This window comes from Paramormyrops kingsleyae, chromosome 15, assembly GCF_048594095.1.
Source record: "Paramormyrops kingsleyae isolate MSU_618 chromosome 15, PKINGS_0.4, whole genome shotgun sequence".
Taxonomy (NCBI): domain Eukaryota; kingdom Metazoa; phylum Chordata; class Actinopteri; order Osteoglossiformes; family Mormyridae; genus Paramormyrops; species Paramormyrops kingsleyae.
The window spans coordinates 19,904,869-19,926,207 of NC_132811.1; the positions used below are offsets into that span (position 1 = coordinate 19,904,869).

The following is a 21,339-nucleotide window of genomic DNA, read 5'->3' on the forward strand; positions in this document are numbered from 1 at the left end:
GGTCGCGGTGCTGACTCTGTACCCCGTCACCATTAATGTCTCAGCACAGAGGCATGGATGCTCTTCGCAGAAGAGGGTTCATGGATTTTAGGGAAATGCTATCCTATCCCTAAAGCTGATATTGTTTGGAAGTCTGAAAGATAATCCAAAGAAAAGCGGACCACAGCATCAATAGTTAATGAGTCCCTGACCGTCACCCCCCCCCCCGCCCCCCCCGACCCCGACGGGCATCTCAAGGCCATAGCCCGAGAGTGACGGCGTCTCCGGCAGGATGGCCGCACTTTCGCTTTCTTATGCATGCCTCGTGGGGCGTAACGCGCCCCCTCTTACCGCCTAGCCTGTCAGCATATCTTTGCGTGCCTATGCTTATAATGTGTATGCGGTGTATGACGACGCGCGATGCAGTGGGCAGGTTTCCAGGCACTGATTTTAACAGCAGGACCCCTGGAGAGGTGACTACTGACAATGCCTGAACTGATAAAGACATTTTGTAACCAAAACAGGCACCAGTCCACCCCAGCCTGGGATAGCTTACTTATTGGGGCTGTGTCGATGCAAAGCAGGGCCGAGAGGAGGACTGAGGCAGAGAGTTGCACTGTTTTAGGAGTTTAGGGACGGCAAGGCCCAGATGGCCAGAGTGGACCGGTGACACGCCAGCACGGCGCTGTGCAGGCGGCTTCGCGGTTACGAGCGACTGACTTAAAGCTGCCCCGTCCTGAGCCAAGTGTAGAGTGTTGGGAAAAAACTCAGCGATCACTCAGGATGGGGCTTAGGGGCCAGAGCAGGCCGAATGGGGCCTCAGCACCTGTCTCCACACATCAGTGCCATCTCTGGCGCGCCAAGCCCCCCACCTCCCTCCGGCCGCCCCGCCCCCATCTCTCCTGGCCCAATGGTCACACAGCTGGCCTGAGCCATCAGCTTTATGGGCACAGACTGCTAGCTGATAACCACGGCCGGCAGTGTGCTCGGATACAGCGCTATTTATAGGTGTCACTGCGGAGCCGCGCCACGGGCAGGAAGCACCCTAACATGCCGACGTCGGATTAGGGCGGACGGCACAAAGCGGGCCGCGCTGAGGGCTCGGTAACAGCTACTGAAGCGGGAGACGGCATCACCATCCCCAAAGCTCTTGGGGCACCATTCTGAAGCGGAGAGTCAGGATGGTGTCCCAGGCCCTGGGGGGGAATGGGGATAATGGGTGGGGGGGGGGGGGGGGACTCTCTTGAGCCAGCATGCATGACTAACACAAAGTAAATAAACACCCAAGGGTCGGGGGAGGGGGCCTCCTTCACCACTAAAACAAACTCCCCCCTCCGGAGAACAAAGGGAGACCCTAGCCATGGCACTAAAATCCACCCAGATGGGGGATGGAGTATCAACACACTCCTGCACTTCTAAGGGGGGGGGGGGGACACTTCCTCAGCACATGGCAGCATGTGGACTTAAGTACTCATAAAGAATACATTTTAAGTACTCATTAAGAACACATTTTAACTACTCATAAAGAATACATTTTATATACTCATAAAGAAAACATTTTAGGTACTCTTGAAGAAGACATTTTAAGTACTCATAAAGAATACATTTTAGATACTCATGAAGAACACATTTTAGGTACTCTTGAAGAAGACATTTTAAGTACTCATAAAGAATGCGTGTCTTGTGAGGGGAATCTGTGGGCTTCCCCAGCTGCCGAGCTGCATGCATGAAATTTAAAGGTTATTTAAAGCCCACGAGGGCTCAGCAAACCATAAGAAAATTGCAGATTGCTATAATTCCCATTGTTTGTTTTGGGAGTTCTTATTTAGATGGTGAGGTTTTGAGGAATAAGTAACATTCTTTAAAAGTGAGCTGGCGTGCGAGGCAGCTACAGGACTGGCCGTGTCACCCTACAGACACGCATTTAACACACATGTCAAACGCAGCGTGAATATCGTACTCCACACGCCAGAACACATTTTAAAGAATTTATTCGAGGGTATTGAAAGGTTGACTTTCCTAGACTCTTTTTGGGGGGAGGGGGTTCAGATTCGGACATGCCAGGACGTTTAATTAGAGCGACAATGTGCCGTTTCTGCGTAGCGGAATAAGCCCTTAAGACGCAGCAACGGATGTGTGGGGTACAACTGCTGCGCCTACCCAGCCAGGGGGCGCATATTTCGGACAGCTGCGGGGGGGTCTGGATGCCCGGCTGCCCACTTTGGGTCTATTAAAAAAGAAACAATTATCTGAGGCGCGCATGCCCTGCCCCCACACCTCGACCCCAGATATTCACGCGGGCGGTAATGGAGGCAGCGAGAGTCACTCACCCGTCCGTATCTGTTGGCGTAGGACCCTGTGAGCAGGGAGTGGAAGACGATGATGGTCTCATCCAGGTCCCAGATGAAAACTCGCTGCAAGAGAGAGGCGGGGTGAGGGATCAATGGGCCACTCTGCGCACTGCAAGCCGATCTCCCGCTCAATAGGAGCACAGTTCGCCGTTTATGCACCACGGACACATGGCTCCATTTGCTGCGGCTGGTGACCTGTGGACCCCCCACCCCCCAGCCACGACACGCTGCTGCTTCCCCCCCGTGCATTAGAGAGATCGATAAGGACAGGCCAATTAACCAGATTTGTTAACGTGCCATGATATCAGTACTGCTATGGCTCATACTGGCAAAGTCTGTTCTAGTCTCACTGGAGTTATATTGAAGCAAGGGGAAGCTGCAGAGGTTCAATGTGGGCTTCAGTCCTCAGCATGATGGTGATGAGGGCAGTCTGCTCTCAGATCAGTCAGCAGCCTGTCTGTGTCCCACCACCAAGCTCCAGCTCGATCCACTTGTCTTAAGATTAAACGCGATTCAATGCGACTCAGGTCCTACACCAGCGGCAAACGCCCACTCAGGGGCAGCTAACAGTGCTTCTGGTGGGCTTTAAACTGGGGCTTTACACGGCCTGTAGGGGGTGCCGCTGAGCAGAGAGGAGTAGATGTAAGCAAAGAACCTGGGTACGAGGCTGACATCTCCCTCAGAGGAAGATGCGAGGTGCCCGACCGGAAGAATACAGAATGACGGGGGGTGGGGGTTGTCCTAAGGCCCACCTCAAGGTCGGAGTCCGGTGGGGGGGATGGGTTGTTGTTCCTCCTGCCCCGGCCGCGTGACTTTCCGTCCGAGGAGCGACGCAATCGATCTGAATCTGAATCTTTAATGGGAGTTGATGGACTGTGCATCGTACTGTACTCTCCTGAAAGGAGAAAAAAACAGAACAAACAAAAAATAGACTTTCACCTTCATGTTGGAGCAAAGTGGAGGGATCCGTTTACATTGCAGGCACCGAGAGCCGGCCGCCACCGCTGCCACAGCATCGGGTGTTTAACCCATCGAGCGCCTGCCTGTCTCAACGTTAAACCACACTGGCTGTGAGGGCTGGCATACACACACACACACACACACATATATACACACACACATACGCACATGTAGGGTAAACATATCCTTATGGGGACCGCTCATTCATTTCAATGGGAAAAATGCTAACGCTAACTATGACAACCTTAACCCCTACCCTGCCCTAACCATAACCATAAGTAACCAAACAAAATACAAGAGTTTTTGCATTTTTAGTTTTTTCATAGCAGTCACCGATTTTTATAAAATAGAGTTTTCCCTTATGGGTACTGGTTTCTGGATATATTCCGGATATTTATCACGTTATGGGGACATTATGTCCCCATAAGGATAGGTAAACCCGCTCGCAGACACACACACACACACACATATATACACACACACACACACACACACACACTACTCATTTTTGGTTTACTTACACTACATGCCATTTTTACAGCCTAATCTAGTCATGTCTTTAAAGTAAAGAAAATATAAAATGCATCATAATTATTGCCATTGCGAATATTAAAAAATTTAAAGTCTAAAGATTCTTCTAGTATTTACACTTAAACTGGTTTTTAGTTAAAGTGGTTACTGATTATTATCTGACTGAAGTTATGGAATAATTATTCAGCACTGATATTATGAGTGTCCTGTAGTACATTAGGCAGATAAGATCCGTAGAGGCGCACTGGGGTGTCGTCACCATGGTCTGCGTGACATCAGGCTCATTAAGCCATCAACCCAGTAAAGGCTATTTCCGGCATGATGAACAAGCCTGCACAGACGTTAATGCCTACAGCAGGAGACACGTACCAGTGTGCCTGCCCAGAAAAGCGGCGTGACCAGAACCGTGAGCGTTTCCATCGAATGCTTTTCCGTGAAAATGCACTTCCCCGTGTTTTACATTCTCCACTTGATTCAATCCATCACGGGAGAGTAAGAAAGAGCTCCATCCATCAGCGGGATGGGCGGGGGGCGGCTGGCTCCAGCTGCATGTCTTATTGACTGACTCTGTAGAGGTGCCCCGCTTGATGCTTCTATGTAATTAGCTTGACTGGCGTCAGAGTTAAGAGCCGCGTGTCCAGTAACGCTGCAAGGTGTTTAGCGCTGAAAGCTACCTGACATCTTGCTGGGGGAGGGTTATTGGACCCACTTTGCTGGAAAATTCTAACACATTTCCAGAGCAAGTTTAAAAGGAAAACGTCACTCACCCAGGTGGCAGATTTCTGCAGGGCTAAAGCAAATATTATCCATCAGTTCCTGCTTTGCATATGCTGTTGACATTTATAAATCATGCGCCACGACCCAGTACTAAACTGAACGGTTATGGAAAATGGATCGGTTTATAAATAGCAAAAATAATACAATTATAAATGAATGTCAAACATGGACACAGCTAAGAGGAGTACCCACACTGTGTACAAATGTCTGTTAACGTGACTGGCCTTTGCAGAAGAAAATCCAGCTTGACGGGCTGTGCTTCCATGTGCTGATAGCTCTATTATACATCTCGCCACCTGCTATGTGGAGCAGTTTTGGAAAATACTCCTCGGGAGGGTGTGAGATCTCATCCCTGTGCAATCAGAATGCTGTCATGCATAGAGATCAGCTGATCTCCTCCTCATGGAACCTCCCTTGGCATCTCTGCTCCCCATTTTACCTGCCGGATAAGGTTCCCCGCAGGAAACCAGCAGCGGCGAGCTGGCGGTGACCCCCGACACTGACACAGGCGTGAAGGCGGCGGCCTTGGCAGGGCACCTTACCGGCCGGGGGGTCCGTAATGGCCTGGCTCGTGACGGCGGATGGGGGCTCCTGCAGCGTGTAGGTGGCTGTAGTGGACGGGGTGGAGGGGCTGGTGTTGTTGCCCGTCATGTAGGGGGAGGGGTACGGGGAGCTGCTGTAATACTGAGGGTACTGGCCCTGGCTGAAGGCCGGGTATGGCGGGTAGTCCTAAAATAGGAGGGTCCGGGGGGGGGGGGGGGGGTGGGTGGAGAACGGGAGAAAGGTAATGTGAGATTATCCCCTTAAAACGGTGCTACTTTGCGGCATGGATTCCAAAACATAAACGCAAACATGTGTCTGTAGTGTCCTGCAGCTGGACGGCCCCCCCCAGCTCTGCACCCCCCCCCCCAGCACTATTGCAGATGCACCGGGAGAACCACATAATCAGTGTCAGCGTTAGTCCAAACATTTTTCGTGGTTCGTAAGATTCTACGATATGCAAATGAGCACATGTGCATGTAAATGCTTCCAGATTTGGGCCCAGGGTGCTGGCTTGTGGCTCGGATGGGGCCCCGCGGCCCGGGCCCTCGGAGGGTGTGTCGGTACAGGGGGTCCCTGGAGGAGGAGGTAGGGCCACATACCTGCTGCTGGCTGTTAAAGCCGCTGGAGTTTGTCAGGGAGTTACTGCCCGTATAGAGGCCCGCCGTCGTCGTGAAACCACTTCCTGTAACGACAGGAAGTCAGCCTCTGAGACAGGAATAAGACACACTGAGAGGTGGTCAGTGGTAAACCAGGCCCAAGCCTCTGAAGGTGATTTATTATTGTAAAACAAATGTTTAAATCACACATGACACAGCTCTAAGGCAGATCCTCACCCCCCTTTATTGGTGACTGGATCAGTGTGGAGGGAGGGGGGAGCAGTTTATATGCATAGGAATGAGACCTAGGAGGTTCAACAGGAGCACATTTGGGTAATTAAATCAATCAGCCGGTGATAAAATGTAATACTTTAAGAATGAACATGACACTAATTACAAGGTCTGTGAGATGGGGGCCCTAGGGGGAGGCCAAGTGGCCGGGGGGGACAGTCCCTTGGAAAGACCCCCACCTCTCCCAGAGGGCCTCAAAGTATTGTCGCAAAAAATGCCGGCATCCGGATGACCGGCGATGAAGCACAGGAAGGTGCTTAACAGCTTTACTCCAGGTCTTTGGCACAATCCAATCAGAGATCCCCAGCAAAACAGGCTGCAGGGTGTGATGCATGGTTTGTTTATAAATACGCCAGTTCTGCAGAGTGCTTGGGGTCGTTCGATTTTCGCGATGACCCTCATCGATCGTGCCTCATTGAGGCCTTCGGGCAGGACCTGTTCTGCCTCCGTCAGCAAAACATCCCAGAGTCACACAGTTGTCAAAGCTCTGAAATTGCAGCGCCAGAGTCCGTCTGGAGTTACAGAAATCAGAAGGCGGCCAGTGAGTATCCTCAAAGACTGGAGCGGCCTGCCGCGGAAAAGCAGGCGGCAGTTTCGCTTTACGGCGCTTAGAGGGAGCTGTAATTACGACGTTGTCCGGGAAGCGGGGGGGCCTTTCATCCTCTGGTCATCCCATCCACGGTGGCGGGGGCAGGGGGAGCGTGGCAAATGTGAAGCAGCTTTACGGGCCGTCAGTGTGCAGCCCCACCAGCAGCGCTGTCTGGCTGCAGGCTCTCATTGGTCGCCACGTTTGTGCTGGGCTTCTCCTATTTGTTTAAGCTGCCCCCGGCCCGTCCTGCTCCGCCCCCACTGCGCGTCTGGCTGCCGCTTCACGCCACGTAAAAAGCATAAACCCCCATCGTACAACAAATTAGCTTAATGCACACTTCAAAAAGTGATAAAAGCAGTGACTGGGGGGCCAAAGGTCATCTCCATGGAGACGGCAGACCCACATGAAAGGGATGGGACCTCTGGCCAGGCCTGGAGAATGGAGCCATGCTGGGGGGCGCTTAGCGGCTCCCGGGGGACCCGGGGCCCCCCCTGCCCTGCCCTGCCCCGGTGTGAGCAGACAGCAGCCGCCTCCTGCCCCCCCACGGCCTCCATTTGCGCTGCCTGATCGGCCTCGTCGCCATGGGCCATGTCTATCATCAGCAGCCAATATTCCTAGCAGGAGCCGCGCTGCCTCTCCCGGGAACGCTCGATCAAGTCCAGATGGGCGTCCGTTCGGCTCGGGGCTCCAGCCGCCCCTCTTACTGTCAGCACGGGGGGCGGCAGGGAGCCGAATTATTCCTGCCCCGTTACGGAAAATCCAAACAGAGACCCCAGAAATAAGGATTTAAAAGTTTAACCAACAGCTACAAAAACAGAAAGTTAATTCCTGACTGAAGTTTTTTTTTGCTGTTAAAAATCTGCATGTCTTATACTGTCAGTTTTATTGAATTCAAGCTTCTATCGTTTCTCTGACTAAACTGACGATATTCCGTGCTAAGAGTTCCTCTTTCAGAGGTGTTTCTTTTGCTCATTTTCTACCCTGAATGTGAAAAAGAGACGGGGGCAATTCTCCGCTAAAAGCCGGCCGCTGCCGCCTCTCCCTGCTGCTCCCTGGCAGGGCGCAGTGAAGACATTAATCTGACTGCATTTCCTCGGACAGCTGGGGACAGCCTGGCAGTAATGAGATTGCGTCGGACCCGGGGAGTATCGGGTGGTGAAAGGCTCTGTCCGGCTCTCTGTTTCCTGGCAGCCTGCTCTCCGGGAGGTCTCGATCAATACGTCGCGAGAGCGCCACCACCGAGACCGCCGGGACAGAGTGACGGACGGGGCAAAGGCCAGCGATCAGCGGCGGCTATGATTCAGGGCCGGAGCTCTGTGTCTCCCGTCACGTTATTTCTCACAAATCGCTTTGGATAAAGACAGAAAAGCCTGCATCCGCCCTCCAGCGGATGTGGCATTTTTTGTGGACATCCTGAGGCCAACCTTAACCCTGAGAGACACTGGGCGCGGGCCCGTCAACCAGGCAGTGTGTCACCTGCCAGTGTATGCTCTCTGTTGCTACACGCTAGTCACTTAATGCATCACCTGCCCGTATGCACTCTCTGCGGTGACATGCCACCGCTCAGCGTGTCACCCGCCCTCTTACGTTCTCTGCTGCGACACACTGGCCGATATATTCTCTGTCCTGCGACACGTCAGCCGCATTGTGCGTCATCTGCCCACATACACTCTCTGCTGCCACACGTTGGCTGATCAGCACGTCACCTGCCTGCATATGCTCTGCCGTGACAAGCCGGCCACTCACCGTGTCACCTGCCTGTGTGCGCTCTCTGCTGCGACAGACTGGCCACTCACCGTGTCACCTTCCCGTGTGCGCTCTCTGCTGTGACACACTGGCCATTGAACGTGTCACCTGCCCGTGTGCGCTCTCTGCTGTGACACACTGGCCATTGAACGTGTCACCTGCCCGTGTGCGCTTTCTGCCACTCCACAACAGCCGTTCAGCGCATCACATTTGTCTCCGCTGTTTACCATGCAGTGGTGGCATGATGCTGACCTTGCATCTGGTAGCTGTAGGGGGCCTGTCCTGTCTGTGGCGTGCTGAAGCCCGATCCGTAGCTCAGGAAGCTGGTCTGGCCTGGAGACTGGGCCTGCGCCAGGCCGCCCTCAGTCTTGATGCCTGCCCACAACGCACCTAGATCAGTTAGTGACACCAGATCCGAATCAGGGTGAACACACTGAGAGTCTGCTACAGCTCTGCTCACTCGCAGCAACATTCATCATCTCTGCGTTTAAACAGAAGTAGGGGGGAGAAAAACATAGTGCCTATGTGACTGTTAATATTATTTCAAGGTATGGAGCTTAAAATAGTAAAAATGCAGTCAGTCAGCACATTGAACACACAATAATGAGGCCTATGGGACAAGCATGTAGAGGCAACCAGATTCCTTGGTAAACATGGGAGTTTCTGTGCCATTTTGATGGAATGGCAAAATCCCACTCCAGGACAATGAATTACGTATGGCCACATGTGGGCACCCCACTCCAGACAGTGCCACCCCCAGGCCGTTGGCCGTAATTACCGTAGGCTGGGATCCCGTAGGGCTGGCCAGGTTGAGGGTAGGTGGCGTAGGCAGTGGTTTGCTGCATCCCCGTTGTGTATTGAGGCTGCCCATACGCCGCCATGTTCTGGGAGGAGGGGGTGGGTAGAATGTGCGGGTAAGGCCGGCTGTTTTTGGCGGGAAAATGGAGAGAGAAAAAGACAGAGAGACAGAAAGAGGGAGAGAGGAGATGAAACCCACAGTTAAGGCTGCTATCTGGCAAATTCATAGCAAGTCTGCTACTTGATGGTAAATGCACAGCAAAACTGAAGAAGACAAGAAAATGGGGAAAAAATCAGATAGATATCAAACCGCTGATAAGTCCTGCAAGAGTAAAAATAAATCACAAAGGGAATTTCTTCAAGATAATAATTACAACAGATTTTGGGGTATGCAAGCTGCAGACTTCCAAGCAAAGCGAGCTGCTGGACAATCCAGATCTGGCAGAAGGATCTAATTAAGGCCCCAAATGAAGCTGGATGATGCTTATTTTTTTAAAGGGAAATGAAGGAAGCCTTACTTGGAAGGATAGAGCTGTGTGGAGAACTGGTGCGCTTGTCTTGGGCTGAAGCCAGCAGTTCCAATAGCTGAGCAGAGTGAAAAATAAAAAGGCCAAGCACATATTTAAACATTAAAAATAAGGTAAATATTATTTTTTGCCAACAGAACTCCTGGGTTCCAGGGAAGCAGTAATTACATCGCACGGCTGTTTAAGTCCGCACCCTCGCTTCAGGTTCATAGTGACGGACAGTGATGAAGTTAAATGATCGGCTTCGTTTCGTTCCTGTTGTTTCTTTTTTCATCCTTTGCTGACTTCGTATCTCTCGCGCCGCTTCTTGGTCGTCATGGAAACGGCCCGGCGTAAACCGGCCGGCCCGCCACGAGATACCCGCGAGCGGCCGCTTGGCTCTGCGCGGTCACGCAAAGTGCCAGAAACGATTCGGTAACGCGGCGGAGAGCCGCCTCCACGCAAAGACTCCCGCCTTACCGAGCTCTCGCAGCGCATAAGCGAGGTGTTCGAGGTGAATATGTGGGTGACATCGACCGCGGATACAACTAACCAACAACTTCTACGAGCGCTGGCAGTGACGACGGCGACAATGACGCGCGTGAGTTTAGTGCCATCCTCTTTTTTCAGAAAACGCGATGAAGCTGCACTGTAACGTAGCTGCCGAGAAATTGACTTTCCTAATGAATAAACAATGGACACGCATGTGGCTTTTAGCTAATTACATAATGAATTTCTGCATTTCCATTTCGTCGCTGACACCTGGAAGCGGGACGTACGGTCTCTGCTCTCGTTTCCAAAACTCGGATGTGAAAAGCTCCCTTAAAAATCTCCTCGCACGTCATAAAATTCCTATCCAAATACCAATACTCAGACGTAAAGCTTCTCAATAAAAAAATATGCAATTTCTGAAGACATGCACTTAAGAATAAATTAACAGATTGCAAGCACAATGTATTAAACAGACGATCATGAACAACGAAAACACAAAGATCATCTTTTTTTGGATGCAAAGCGGCGTCTTGCGTTAGGGCAGCTGGACACATGCCGTGGGGGCGGCTGTCCGCAAACTCTGGCCATCTCACCCCCTCTGAGAGTGTGTGTGAAATTGCTCATGATATACAAAATAAAGTGTTAGGTCTCTATTAGGAAAACGCCTTGAAACGTACTTAGCCCCTCACTCTGCCTGTAGTGTAAACCCTGCTTAAATGTCCTCATTGTTAATATTTCATTCATGTACGTCTACCATTTAGAGATCAGGTCCTTAGTAAAATATGTGTGAGCATGAAGCCAATTAGCAGCAATGAGACGTTGCTCCTTTTGGCTCCACGAGTGCGTTTCTCTGTATTTCAGACATATATCTAATGCGCTGGGACATGTCGGCACCCCGATGCAGGCGAGCGCAGTATCAGTGTGCCGTTTCAGACGGACACTTTGAAGAAACGTGTGATCTCATATGACCTGTGACCTACGGTTCCTTTGCTACATCTCTGAAGGGCCTTGGCATTTGTGGTGTTTATTCCCTGGCTGGGCTGCTCCCTTAGCCCCCGGCCCCCATGTCAAAATAAGAAACTTGGGGGGTGGGGCCGTCCCGCTTGGCCGATGGCCACAGAGTTGGGCTCTGTGATTCCCACGAGTTCGGGCTGCTCCTCGCTCCTGCAGGGACGATCCCTGGGCCCCCTGGCTTATCAGGAGGATCTCTGCGACCCATCTCCCGCTAATCAGTTCTGCAGCTGTGAGGAGCCCCCTGTGACCCCCCCCCCCCCTCCCCCGGGCCCCCTGCCCTCACCTGATCCCGAGAAGCTGTCCAGAGAGCCTTCAGCTGTGGAGGTGGTGATCTCAGAGCTGCTCATTGGTTCTGTTTTAACTGCAAATAACAAGAGGGTCACATGACCACTAGCATGGCGGAATGGGAGTGTGACCTACAGCCTGATTTCCCACTCCAGAACCGGCCCAACAGCACTCAAGAGTTGATTGTCACTCAGGACATATCAAAAAGGTTTTTTTTTTTTTGTGAAATGGCTATTAAATGCGATCATTGAGTCAGAGAGACAAAGCTACGTTCTGCAAAATAATGAGAAAAGAGGTTTACAGAACCATCAGACAACAAAGGGCTGAAACATGTTACTGTTTGCCTGTGCTGGTAAAATGTTAAAAGGCCCGCAGATTCCCGGTTCCCAGTGGCGCAGCAGGGGTCCCGTGTGAGCCGTCTGCTCAGGCCCCGTCAGGATGTTAAAAGGCCCGCAGATTCCCGGTTCCCAGTGGCGCAGCAGGGATCCCGTGTGAGCCGTCCGCTCAGGCCCCGTCAGGATGTTAAAAGGCCCACAGATTCCCAGTTCTCAGTGGCACGGCGGGGATCCCGTGTGAGCCGTCCGCTCAGGCCCCGTCAGGATGTTAAAAGGCCCGCAGATTCCCGGTTCTCAGTGGCACGGCGGGGATCCCGTGTGAGCCGTCCGCTCAGGCCCCGTCAGGATGTTAAAAGGCCCACAGATTCCCGGTTCTCAGTGGCACGGCGGGGATCCCGTGTGAGCCGTCCTCTCAGGCCCCGTCAGGATGTTAAAAGGCCCGCAGATTCCCGGTTCTCAGTGGCACGGCGGGGATCCCGTGTGAGCCGTCCGCTCAGGCCCCGTCAGGATGTTAAAAGGCCCGCAGATTCCCGGTTCTCAGTGGCACGGCGGGGATCCCGTGTGAGCCGTCCGCTCAGGCCCCGTCAGGATGTTAAAAGGCCCGCAGATTCCCGGTTCTCAGTGGCACGGCGGGGATCCCGTGTGAGCCGTCCGCTCAGGCCCCGTCAGGATGTTATAAGGCCCGCAGATTCCCGGTTTCCAGTGGCAGGGGCGGGAATCCCGTGTGAGCCGTTCGCTCAGGGACTGTAAGGCATCATGTTCCTTCTCAGGCTGTTCTCCTGTGTATCTCTGCATACTGTGCTGTTTATAATTGGCCTAGCACCTCTGACACCAGCAGGGCATCGCTGCACGTGATGATACAGCCACTGTCAGCAGGCTTGGAGGTATAGACGGAGCCAGGGAGGGCTCGCATCACGGCATATGTGCGGGCGTGGGTGTGTGATCCCTGCTGCCTCAGCTCAACCGGTGTGACCACAGAGACAAGTTAACATCTGCCTGATGACTGCGGCTCTTTGAAATGAATCCGTTCCTCCTCGAGGGGGAAGGGGGTGTTCTGGGAACGGGCTGGCGATGTGGGTATAGGGCTGTGCCCGACGGGAGATGCCACTCTCCCTTATGTCAGACATGTTCCCAGAATGTTCACCGTGTGGAAAAACACGTGTCAGTGCAAACAACGTGGAGCACACCTCACAGGGGGCCACGGCGGGCCGGGGACCATGCACACACAAAGCAGGCATACCTCTGGGCCCCCCGGCACTGAACCTGCATCATGTACCCTGATCCCCCCCAGATCATTCACACAACATGAAGCCACCGCAAACCATGCGGGAAAGAGTCAGACAGCACACAGCAAACTGGATTGGAGGACGAGCCTTGGAATGAAAGGTACAATGACTGAGGACTGTCACGGACCAGGTTTCCAGAATACAGGAGTTCGAGGGGCCAAATCAACTGAGTACATCACAACTCATATTTTTGAAAATAATGAATTAGCAATGATTTATGTGAATAAATATTTCGGTGGGTTTTACTGTGAAAGTGAGCCTTTTAGCAGATTTAGCAGAAGCTCTCACACTGGTGATCAGGCTAATGACAGCAGAGTTAGGAGCTGGGAAGATGCCAGTATTGCCCTTTCATTGTATCGTGAGATCAGGACAAACCTGAAGCGTCCTGCGCACTAGGAGCTAGCAGCCAGTCGGCTGTGGCGAGCATGGTGATGTTATCACCTGTGGGAAAGAGGAATCGCAGGGGATACATGACAATCTCCACAAATATCACCGCTTTCAGCACGAAACACGCGTCCATCCGGGCCCCATGGCGCTGCGGGGCTGTCACAGTGATCCTGGCAAGGTCACCTGGAATAGTGGGTGGGTGGCTGGGCTGCTTTACTGCATTAAAGTACTGTGCTGCACAGGTTCTGGAGCCTTCCTGTAACGTCCTGTGGAAGGCTCAGAGAGTGCGTGTTCAAGGAGCTTAACCTGCTGGCTACCATGTAAGTACACACCCGGCAGGGAGCACAAACGAAGGTCAAACTGTGTCCCGTAATGCTAGAAAGATCCGGAAGGCGGGGGAGGGTGTGCGAGAGAGAGAGAGAGAGTGCAGGAGACGCACCTTCTGTGCCATTTGGGGTGATGGGGTTGTTATTGATGTGCGAGTTGTCGAGACCTGGACCATTGGGGGACTCACTGCTTCCACTGACTCTGTTGTGTGGGCTGGTTAGATCCTGCATTTCCATAGACCTGCAGCGAGATGCAGGGGGTCACACCTCTATTCTGACAGCCCCCCAAGTACAGGGGAGAACGTGAAAGGACAGCAGAGGGATGGGTATGCAGGAACAGGGCAGGAACAGCATGGGGCAACGGGGACAGGGCAGCAACAGCGTGGGGCAATGGGCACAGGGCAGCAACAGCGAGGGCAGAGTAGGGGGACAGGGCAGGGACAGTGTGGACAAGGCAGACAGTGAAAGGAGTATGGGGGACATTGGAGGTACAGGGAGGACAGGGACAGAGCGTGGCTGACAAAAGTACCCTTGTAGGCTTATATTTAGAATGTCACATTAAAATGAACTTTACTATTTAATCTTTTCACCAAACAAAAAAATGTGCTTTTTTAAAAAAAGACGACAGCCACACAGACAAAAATAAAAATGCAGATATTTCTGTCAAGTATGCTTCGCTTATTTTTCTTAAAAAAAGTAAATAAAACTATCCAAATGTAGCGACATTAAAAAATGAACACAATAAAATGTCAATTATATATAATATTTATTTTAGGATTACATGAGAATAATGTATGAGTATGTATATGAAATACACACACATATACACGTACTGTGGGTGTGTGTGTATAAAACAGGATGTATCAGAATTGAGCGGGAGATGCTCTCTGTGAGACTCGGTGATCACTGGGGGGTACCTGAGCTGCAGTTTAACCCACCCCCTCACAAGCCGCCTGTCTCCTGCTCCCAAGCCCTGACCCAGCAGACCAGCCCCCAGACCCCCCCCCCCCCCGTTTATCCTGAAGCACAAACATTAGTTTATCACACATCTATACGGCCACTGTGCTTTTCTGATGCACGGACATCTAGAGGGAGGTCTCCAATATAGGAACACACCTCAGCGCCTTGTACGGCTTCAACATCCTGTATTTTCATAACAAAATGAAGAGGAAATCAAGAGCAATGCAGCAGCAAGCAGGTGTTTAACAATACGTTTTAAAATTGAAATGATTTTGGGCTTTTTAGTCTTTAAGGATATGTCTCACAGCAGTTTTCACACTGGAAAGAGACTGAACTGATTCAAATACTAAATATCAAAATATTTGCATCACATTGCTGTATGTATTGCTTATAATTTCGGGAGACTGCAGGTGCAAGAAAGTAACACTTTTAAAAAATAAAACATTTTAAATACTTTAATGAAGTTCTGTGGCCCACAGCATGTCCTTCAGCATCTCAGGCTGGACTCTAACATACGGATAATCAATTTGGATAAACAGCTGTTTTTTCTCCTCTCTGTTCTGGGGGTGATTTTTTAGTAAGAAAAGCCCTTTTCTTGCTGATGCACTGCACGTCCCAAACTTAGACCCACTACTAAATTATAGCAGTTACCTTTAGGAAAAGGTACCGCTCATCTAAAGAACCACAGAAATGCTTCTGCTTGACCGGCAAAGACTTCACGACCGACTCTTGCCTGAGCTCCACTGAGCCCACAGTTGTACATCTCAGAAAGGTGAGTGACAGCAGTGTCTTACCTGGAACCGGATGGATCAGAATCATCTGAATGAGCCTGTGTGCCTTTTCCCACCTGCCGAACAGAAACAAAGTCACTCCTTGTTACTCTGGTCGGCGCTGCTGTCCAGACCCATCCGCCACACAATAGACATTGTCTGAGGAAACATTATTGTTCTTCTCTAGTGGAGAGCAGGAACAGAGAGGCACATTGTATGTGGGCTAAAGCCTCTGCTGTTGTTTCCTCCTCCAGGTCTTCCCTCCTCCCCATGCAGGGGGGGGGGGGGGGGGGGGCGGGGGCTGGGGGATGGTGGCGGTGAGGGGGGGGGGGGCGCCAAATGACGGAAAGGTGATTCATCATTGGTCTACGACAGCTGCAAACTGGATTAACCCTCCCCCAATCAGCATGCAAAGCGGCTTAGCCAAGGTAAGCAGGAAGGGGTGTCCTAGCAGAGGCGGCAGCGGGGCGGGGAGAGGCCGGGAGAGTGTGCTGAGCGGCGCTAAGTGGAGCGCGACACCCCCAGCATCTCCAGCGGGATCCTTCATCCTGCCTGACACTATCTGAGGCTCATCTGCACCCCCCCCCCTCACGCTGACAGCTCCTAATGATCAGCGTGGCCTCCTCCCGCAGGCCCAGCTTGCCCCGGGCGCCGACGAGCCCGGCGTGGGGGCCACGGCGTGGGGAAGGCAGCGCTGCTGCGAGAAGAGGAATGAGGCAATTTTTGCGGTATTTTGCGGTGTGTGCCGGCAACGGGGGCACAGGAGGCTTTTTCTGAAAAACTCTACAGATCCCGGCATGAATTTTTAATCGTTTCTAGCTCCCAGGTAACCTGAGCCGTGTGGTGTGATGGCGCCGTGCGTCGTGGTGAGCCCATCATGAATACGATCACGAGGAAAATGGCAGAGCGAGTGTGGTGTGCCGGACATCGTCCAGGGATGAGGGTGTAAAAACGGCGAGTTGGCTACTTTTTGGGTGGGGAGGGCGCTGTGAGCATGGACGTCCCCCGGCCCCCGCAGGTGATACGCACCAGGTGAAGTGGGGCCCAAAACGAGGAGAGGAGGCACTTCTCCTGCATCAGTGGTTATTTATTGTTTAAAGGGGGGCATGGAGCATCTTTGATGTGCATTTCAGTTCAGGCTGAACCGCATGTCCTTTGATGGCCGCAGAACAAAGCCGGGGAGACGAGGCTTTCAGAGCACTGTTATAAAAAAGAAAGCAGCGAGCCGAAGGCTCTTCGCCGCGTGCTGCCGCCCCATTGTTACGCTCCCCGTAGCCGAGCCGCTGCACGATCCCGTTAGCAAACACAGCCCCTGTGGTGGGCCGTCCTGCCAGGCCGCCTGCCTGCTCTACCTGCGCCCGGAGCCCAGTCTCAGAGTGCAAACTCATTATTAGCTCCTTATTACTTGCAATGTTTTTGGAGAAAAAAAAAAAAGATTAAACTTTTTGGTAAACTTCTGTGAATTACAAAATGTGACCTAGTACAATTCTGCATTTTAAAACTAATTTCGGTTAAGCATGAAATGTAATCTAGGTATATTGTTACTACAAAATTTTCTTAATTGATAAATGCAATTACAATTGCACCTATCATTTAAAATATGTTTTGTTGAAAATGAAAGAGCCCGCCCTCTTCCCCGAGAGCTCTTCCCAGCTCGTTTTATGGGAAGTTAACTTTATAGGCCGTATCGCGCGTGTTCCTTTGAATTTAACCTTGTACACAGACCATGTGTTGTGCGTTACTAGCTCTGAAAAACAGTGCTTTAATCAGAATGATTTTAGGACTAATCCGCACTCAGGTTGCCGCGTGGTGGCCGAGAGGAGGCCCTGCGGGGAGAAAGCACCACGCCGCACGGCGATTGGACACAGATGTGAGTGAAATTAGTCAAAGTTTACAGAATGCTACATGCCAGCCGCTGCTCTCCGCATGGACATCCAAATAGACAGCGTTAAGCGGCGGCGAGGCCCTTAGGCAAGATGCGGCGTGACTGGCTGTGTCGCCAATCACAGCCCAGGCAAGCATTTGCAGGCAATACCGTGCAGAGGCTAATCAGGACAGAAAGAGTCAAAATATGTGAAAGATTCCACCTCAGCTGGAGATCACTAAATATATGTTTGAAAGTCATGATTTATCCTGTGTCATAGTCCCACTGTTGACATTATAACAGTGAAATTCAACTGAAAATTATATGCGTCCCAGAAAGCAAGCTATAATGACCATTTTCAATTCTCACTTTTCATTAATTAAAAGTGTAATCCCTCACAGATGTCTGGATTGTTGACGTGCAATTTGTCCCTCTCATTTAGTTAAATCTGACAAGGTGCTCCGGCCATTCACTGAATAGCTACATTAAATCTGTTAATACTGTGCTCTTCAACCCCAGAAATTATTTCCAGAAGGCAGCTTCAGTCTGAGGGTCCATCACCAGAGATTTAAGGGGGCTGTTTTATCACCACTACCACCACCACTGAACACCCCCCCGCCCCCCCCCCCCCCGCCCCCAGGCAGCAGAGGTACGCAGCTGATGGGCACAAAACAAGCAACAAACAAAACCAATTTGGTAAAGAAAACGGCACAGGGATACAGAGCGGCATTCGCAACTGAGCCCCAGCTTTCCCTGTATATATACCCTGTATATATACCCTGTATATATACCCTGTATATATACTGCAGACTAACATCTATCTGACATGTGGAGTATAGGGTATACATTTAGAAATTCAAACATTTCAAATACAAATATCAAAATTAATTGTTTGCATATATTGCTGTGTTTTTTTAAATCAGTTTTCTTGCTAAGTTCAAACAAATTTTCAAATTAATTTACTCACGCTTTTGAAGAATTTATAAAATGCAAAGAGGGGCCCAATGGGCCGTTTTTTTTTTTTTTTTTTTACTGCGTCCTGTCGTATTGCAAATTACAATAAATAAAATGTAGCCGTTGCCCTTTGTAACAAACGGCAGTTTAAAGTACACGTCAGGCACGATTTCTATTCGCGCTTAAAAGCTACCAGCCCTTAATGAGCCACTTAAAAGAAAAATAAACAGTCGATTAGCCATAAACAGGTAAACAGGCAGCGGGGTCGGGTCGATGGGCAGCGGCCTCAGCCTTCGGCCCTCATTTCCTGCTGCAGGGGCGACGCGGCGCAGGGGCGCACGGCCCCTTCACAGAATAGCGCCCTCCTTCTGTGTTTGGTAAACAGAACAGCGTGCTGATCACTGTCCCCGGGCCGCTCCTGTTAGTGAACGGCTGTACCGTATCAATTAGCCCCCCGCGTGTGTCACACACGGGGGGCGGGCCCTTTTGCAAACAGCGCCGGGCCTTCGGTCCGCATGAGGGTCTGGCCCGTCCCCAACCAGGGCTTTATTAAAACAAATAGAGAGGGCAAACAACGCAAGGCGGCCGCTCATTATCCATTAATTTGATAAGCGGCCTCATTGTGTGAGGAGAATAGAGGCAGAGGAGCACAGCCACCGCTGCTGCCGCTGTTTAGTACACAAAGCAAGGGGCTGTTTGTCCTCCCCTCGGCCTCCTCAATCGCTCCCTCGCTCACTCCGCTACCTCTCCTCGACAAATCCCTGTATTTCTAAGCCTCTCAGATATTGCACTTTCATCACTGAATTTTAAGAACGGAAGAGCGGTGGCTTTACATGTACAGCGGCCGTTCTTACCGTTCGTAAGAATTGGCAAACGCTCCAAAGAGCAAATTCGCCGACAAAAACCTGGTTTCAGGATATTTTTAATAGCAGAATTATTCGTGGTTTTTGATTATTATTACAAGTTCCGTCCTGGTGGAGCCAGCTTATCGGCAGGACATGCCTTTAATTCAGCTAAATAAATTGGACTTTATTTAAAAGCGAGGTGATGTAAGCCTTGTAAAACTCCAAAGATATCTCGGAGGAGGCCGGAGTGGCTCTGAGACAGGCCTCACCCAGCATTCCTCTCTACAGCAGATGTCACTGGATGTCAACCCCTCTAACCCAGCTCCTTGGCGATAACTGGGCCTGCCCGGGAGGCTACTCGGGGGTGCTGTGGGGGGCAGGGGGCACGCGCGTTTTGCTTGTTGCGTTGAAAAAGCCGACTTTTTCAGCGCGAGGATTTCCTTCCCCAGAAACCATACAAAAAATTTTTCTAAATGATTATTCCAGCTGATCAGCTCCAAACACCTGCTTTGGTTTTATTTTTCTTGGTACTTTTTTTGTCAGGCTACAATTTAGAAAGCTTTCCGAAGAGCCTCCAGACAATTTATTTAAAGGGTGTTACTTTGGATGACCCAGCCTGAGGTACTTGCAAATTGAAGAAACCAGAGGCTGTAATCAGCGAATTTGCCGGAAAAGCAGCAATCTGTCATTTATAAGAGAAGGACAGACAGCGAAAAAACCAAAAGCAGACCCTTCATATCAGTCCTGCATTCACATTCCCGCTATTACTCTCACACTCCAGAGAAATTCCCAAGATTTGTTTGAAATTACATGGTTATGCAGCATGTAAATTATTGTAAATAGATGCGTAAATTGTTGTAAATGTGTAAATTACTGTAAATGTTTTTGCATATATCTAAAGGAATCATTTTTTGAAAAAAGCAAATAAATGAACAGCATTCATTATATAAAATTACTTTTCATGTTGGGTTTACTGTTTACCTGTTTTCTGAGTTTGTAAATGAATATTAATTTGGAACTATATTTTTAGTAATTAGATGTACTGACAATAAACTGACAAATGTTTAAAAAAAACTGACAATGTTTTCTTCTGTAAAATTGTCGCCCAATTAATATTAATATCCTGAAGTTTATTCTTTAATTTATGAATTTATGAAGTCTCAGTAAATTTTGTTTCCTAGAAAATTATAAAAACTGGAGTTAAATCTAAGAACAGTGACATTTTTAAAGCATTAATTTTAACATCTCCTTGGCAGTAAATTCCAAAATGAAAAAAATAAAACTCTACATTTCAAAATATTTAACTTAAACCACAGAATAAAGTTTTCTTTAACTTTGCGCTGACTGACAATTGAGAATGAAACTTTTGACACGGACACGATGATGTTGGGGATGATGATAATAATAATATTGATAGTAGCGGTGTACTGAAGAGCAGCACCTTCTTCGACGCGTGTTGTGTTGCCTGGTGTACTGAGAAGGCTCCCACAGCAAATTCACAAAACTAGCAGAAATGAGAGGCAAATGAGCTGGAAGGAGAAGAATACTCACTGTTGCTGAAAAAGTGTGGTACCTTCCTGTCGCTCCGTGCCTCTCCGATGCCGGCTGTATCTCTCCAGGTCCAAAAGCACTTTACCAACAGCCGAAGGAGAGGCTCACGCGTGAATTACAGATGCAAGGCAGCCTTGTTCGCTCTCATTTTAGGCATTTAAAGCCCAGAGCGCCGGGCCGTATCTCTGCAGGGTGACGGACGGTGGACGGGAATGAGGCTTGTCCGATTACCGCTGTGGGCAGTGACTAGCGAGTGTCTAAGGAAGAAGGATAGAAAAAAAGAAAGACGGGCAGAGAGGGAGGGAGCGAGGGGGGGGAGAGGGAGGGGGGAGCTGCTATTTGAAACAGCAGAAAGTTTCAAGCTCAGTGCTCTTTCACAGGAGGCTTTGGTGTGGTGGGGGCACGAGGGGGGGGGGGGCAGCTTCTCTCCCAGATCCTATCAGTGATCCTAAGACAATGAAACGGCAAATCCTTCAGCCATCCCGCTCGTCTGCCCAATCTACCCCCCCCCCCCCCCCCGCCCCCCCAGGGCACTTGGCTTTTTTTCACTCCTCCCCTTGTTTTTATTTTTCCAGCGCAGACCGCAGATTTTCTCTTGAGTCA

General features: G+C 50.5%; 1 protein-coding gene across 5 annotated transcripts in view; it reads right to left on the reverse strand.

Moving 5' to 3' along the window:
* Positions 1-21,072, reverse strand: part of eya1 (EYA transcriptional coactivator and phosphatase 1) — a 38,001-nt gene extending 16,929 nt beyond the window's left edge. Inside the window, exons 1-12 of one of the 5 annotated variants that reach the window (XM_023794739.2) lie at positions 20,737-21,072; positions 15,547-15,599; positions 13,906-14,033; positions 13,455-13,520; positions 11,457-11,534; positions 9,680-9,746; positions 9,142-9,287; positions 8,616-8,753; positions 5,741-5,823; positions 5,141-5,327; positions 3,083-3,225; positions 2,310-2,393 (exon numbers count right to left, since the gene is read on the reverse strand). In XM_023794739.2, coding sequence (XP_023650507.1) covers positions 2,310-2,393; positions 3,083-3,225; positions 5,141-5,327; positions 5,741-5,823; positions 8,616-8,753; positions 9,142-9,287; positions 9,680-9,746; positions 11,457-11,534; positions 13,455-13,520; positions 13,906-14,029 — 1,116 coding nt within the window. In that variant the 5' untranslated portion in view covers positions 14,030-14,033; positions 15,547-15,599; positions 20,737-21,072. The remainder of the gene's footprint in view (positions 1-2,309; positions 2,394-3,082; positions 3,226-5,140; positions 5,328-5,740; positions 5,824-8,615; positions 8,754-9,141; positions 9,288-9,679; positions 9,747-11,456; positions 11,535-13,454; positions 13,521-13,905; positions 14,034-15,546; positions 15,600-20,736) is intronic. The other 4 variants (XM_023794740.2, XM_023794741.2, XM_023794742.2 and 1 more) reach the window with 4 other exon arrangements.
* Positions 21,073-21,339: the final 267 nt, after the last annotated feature.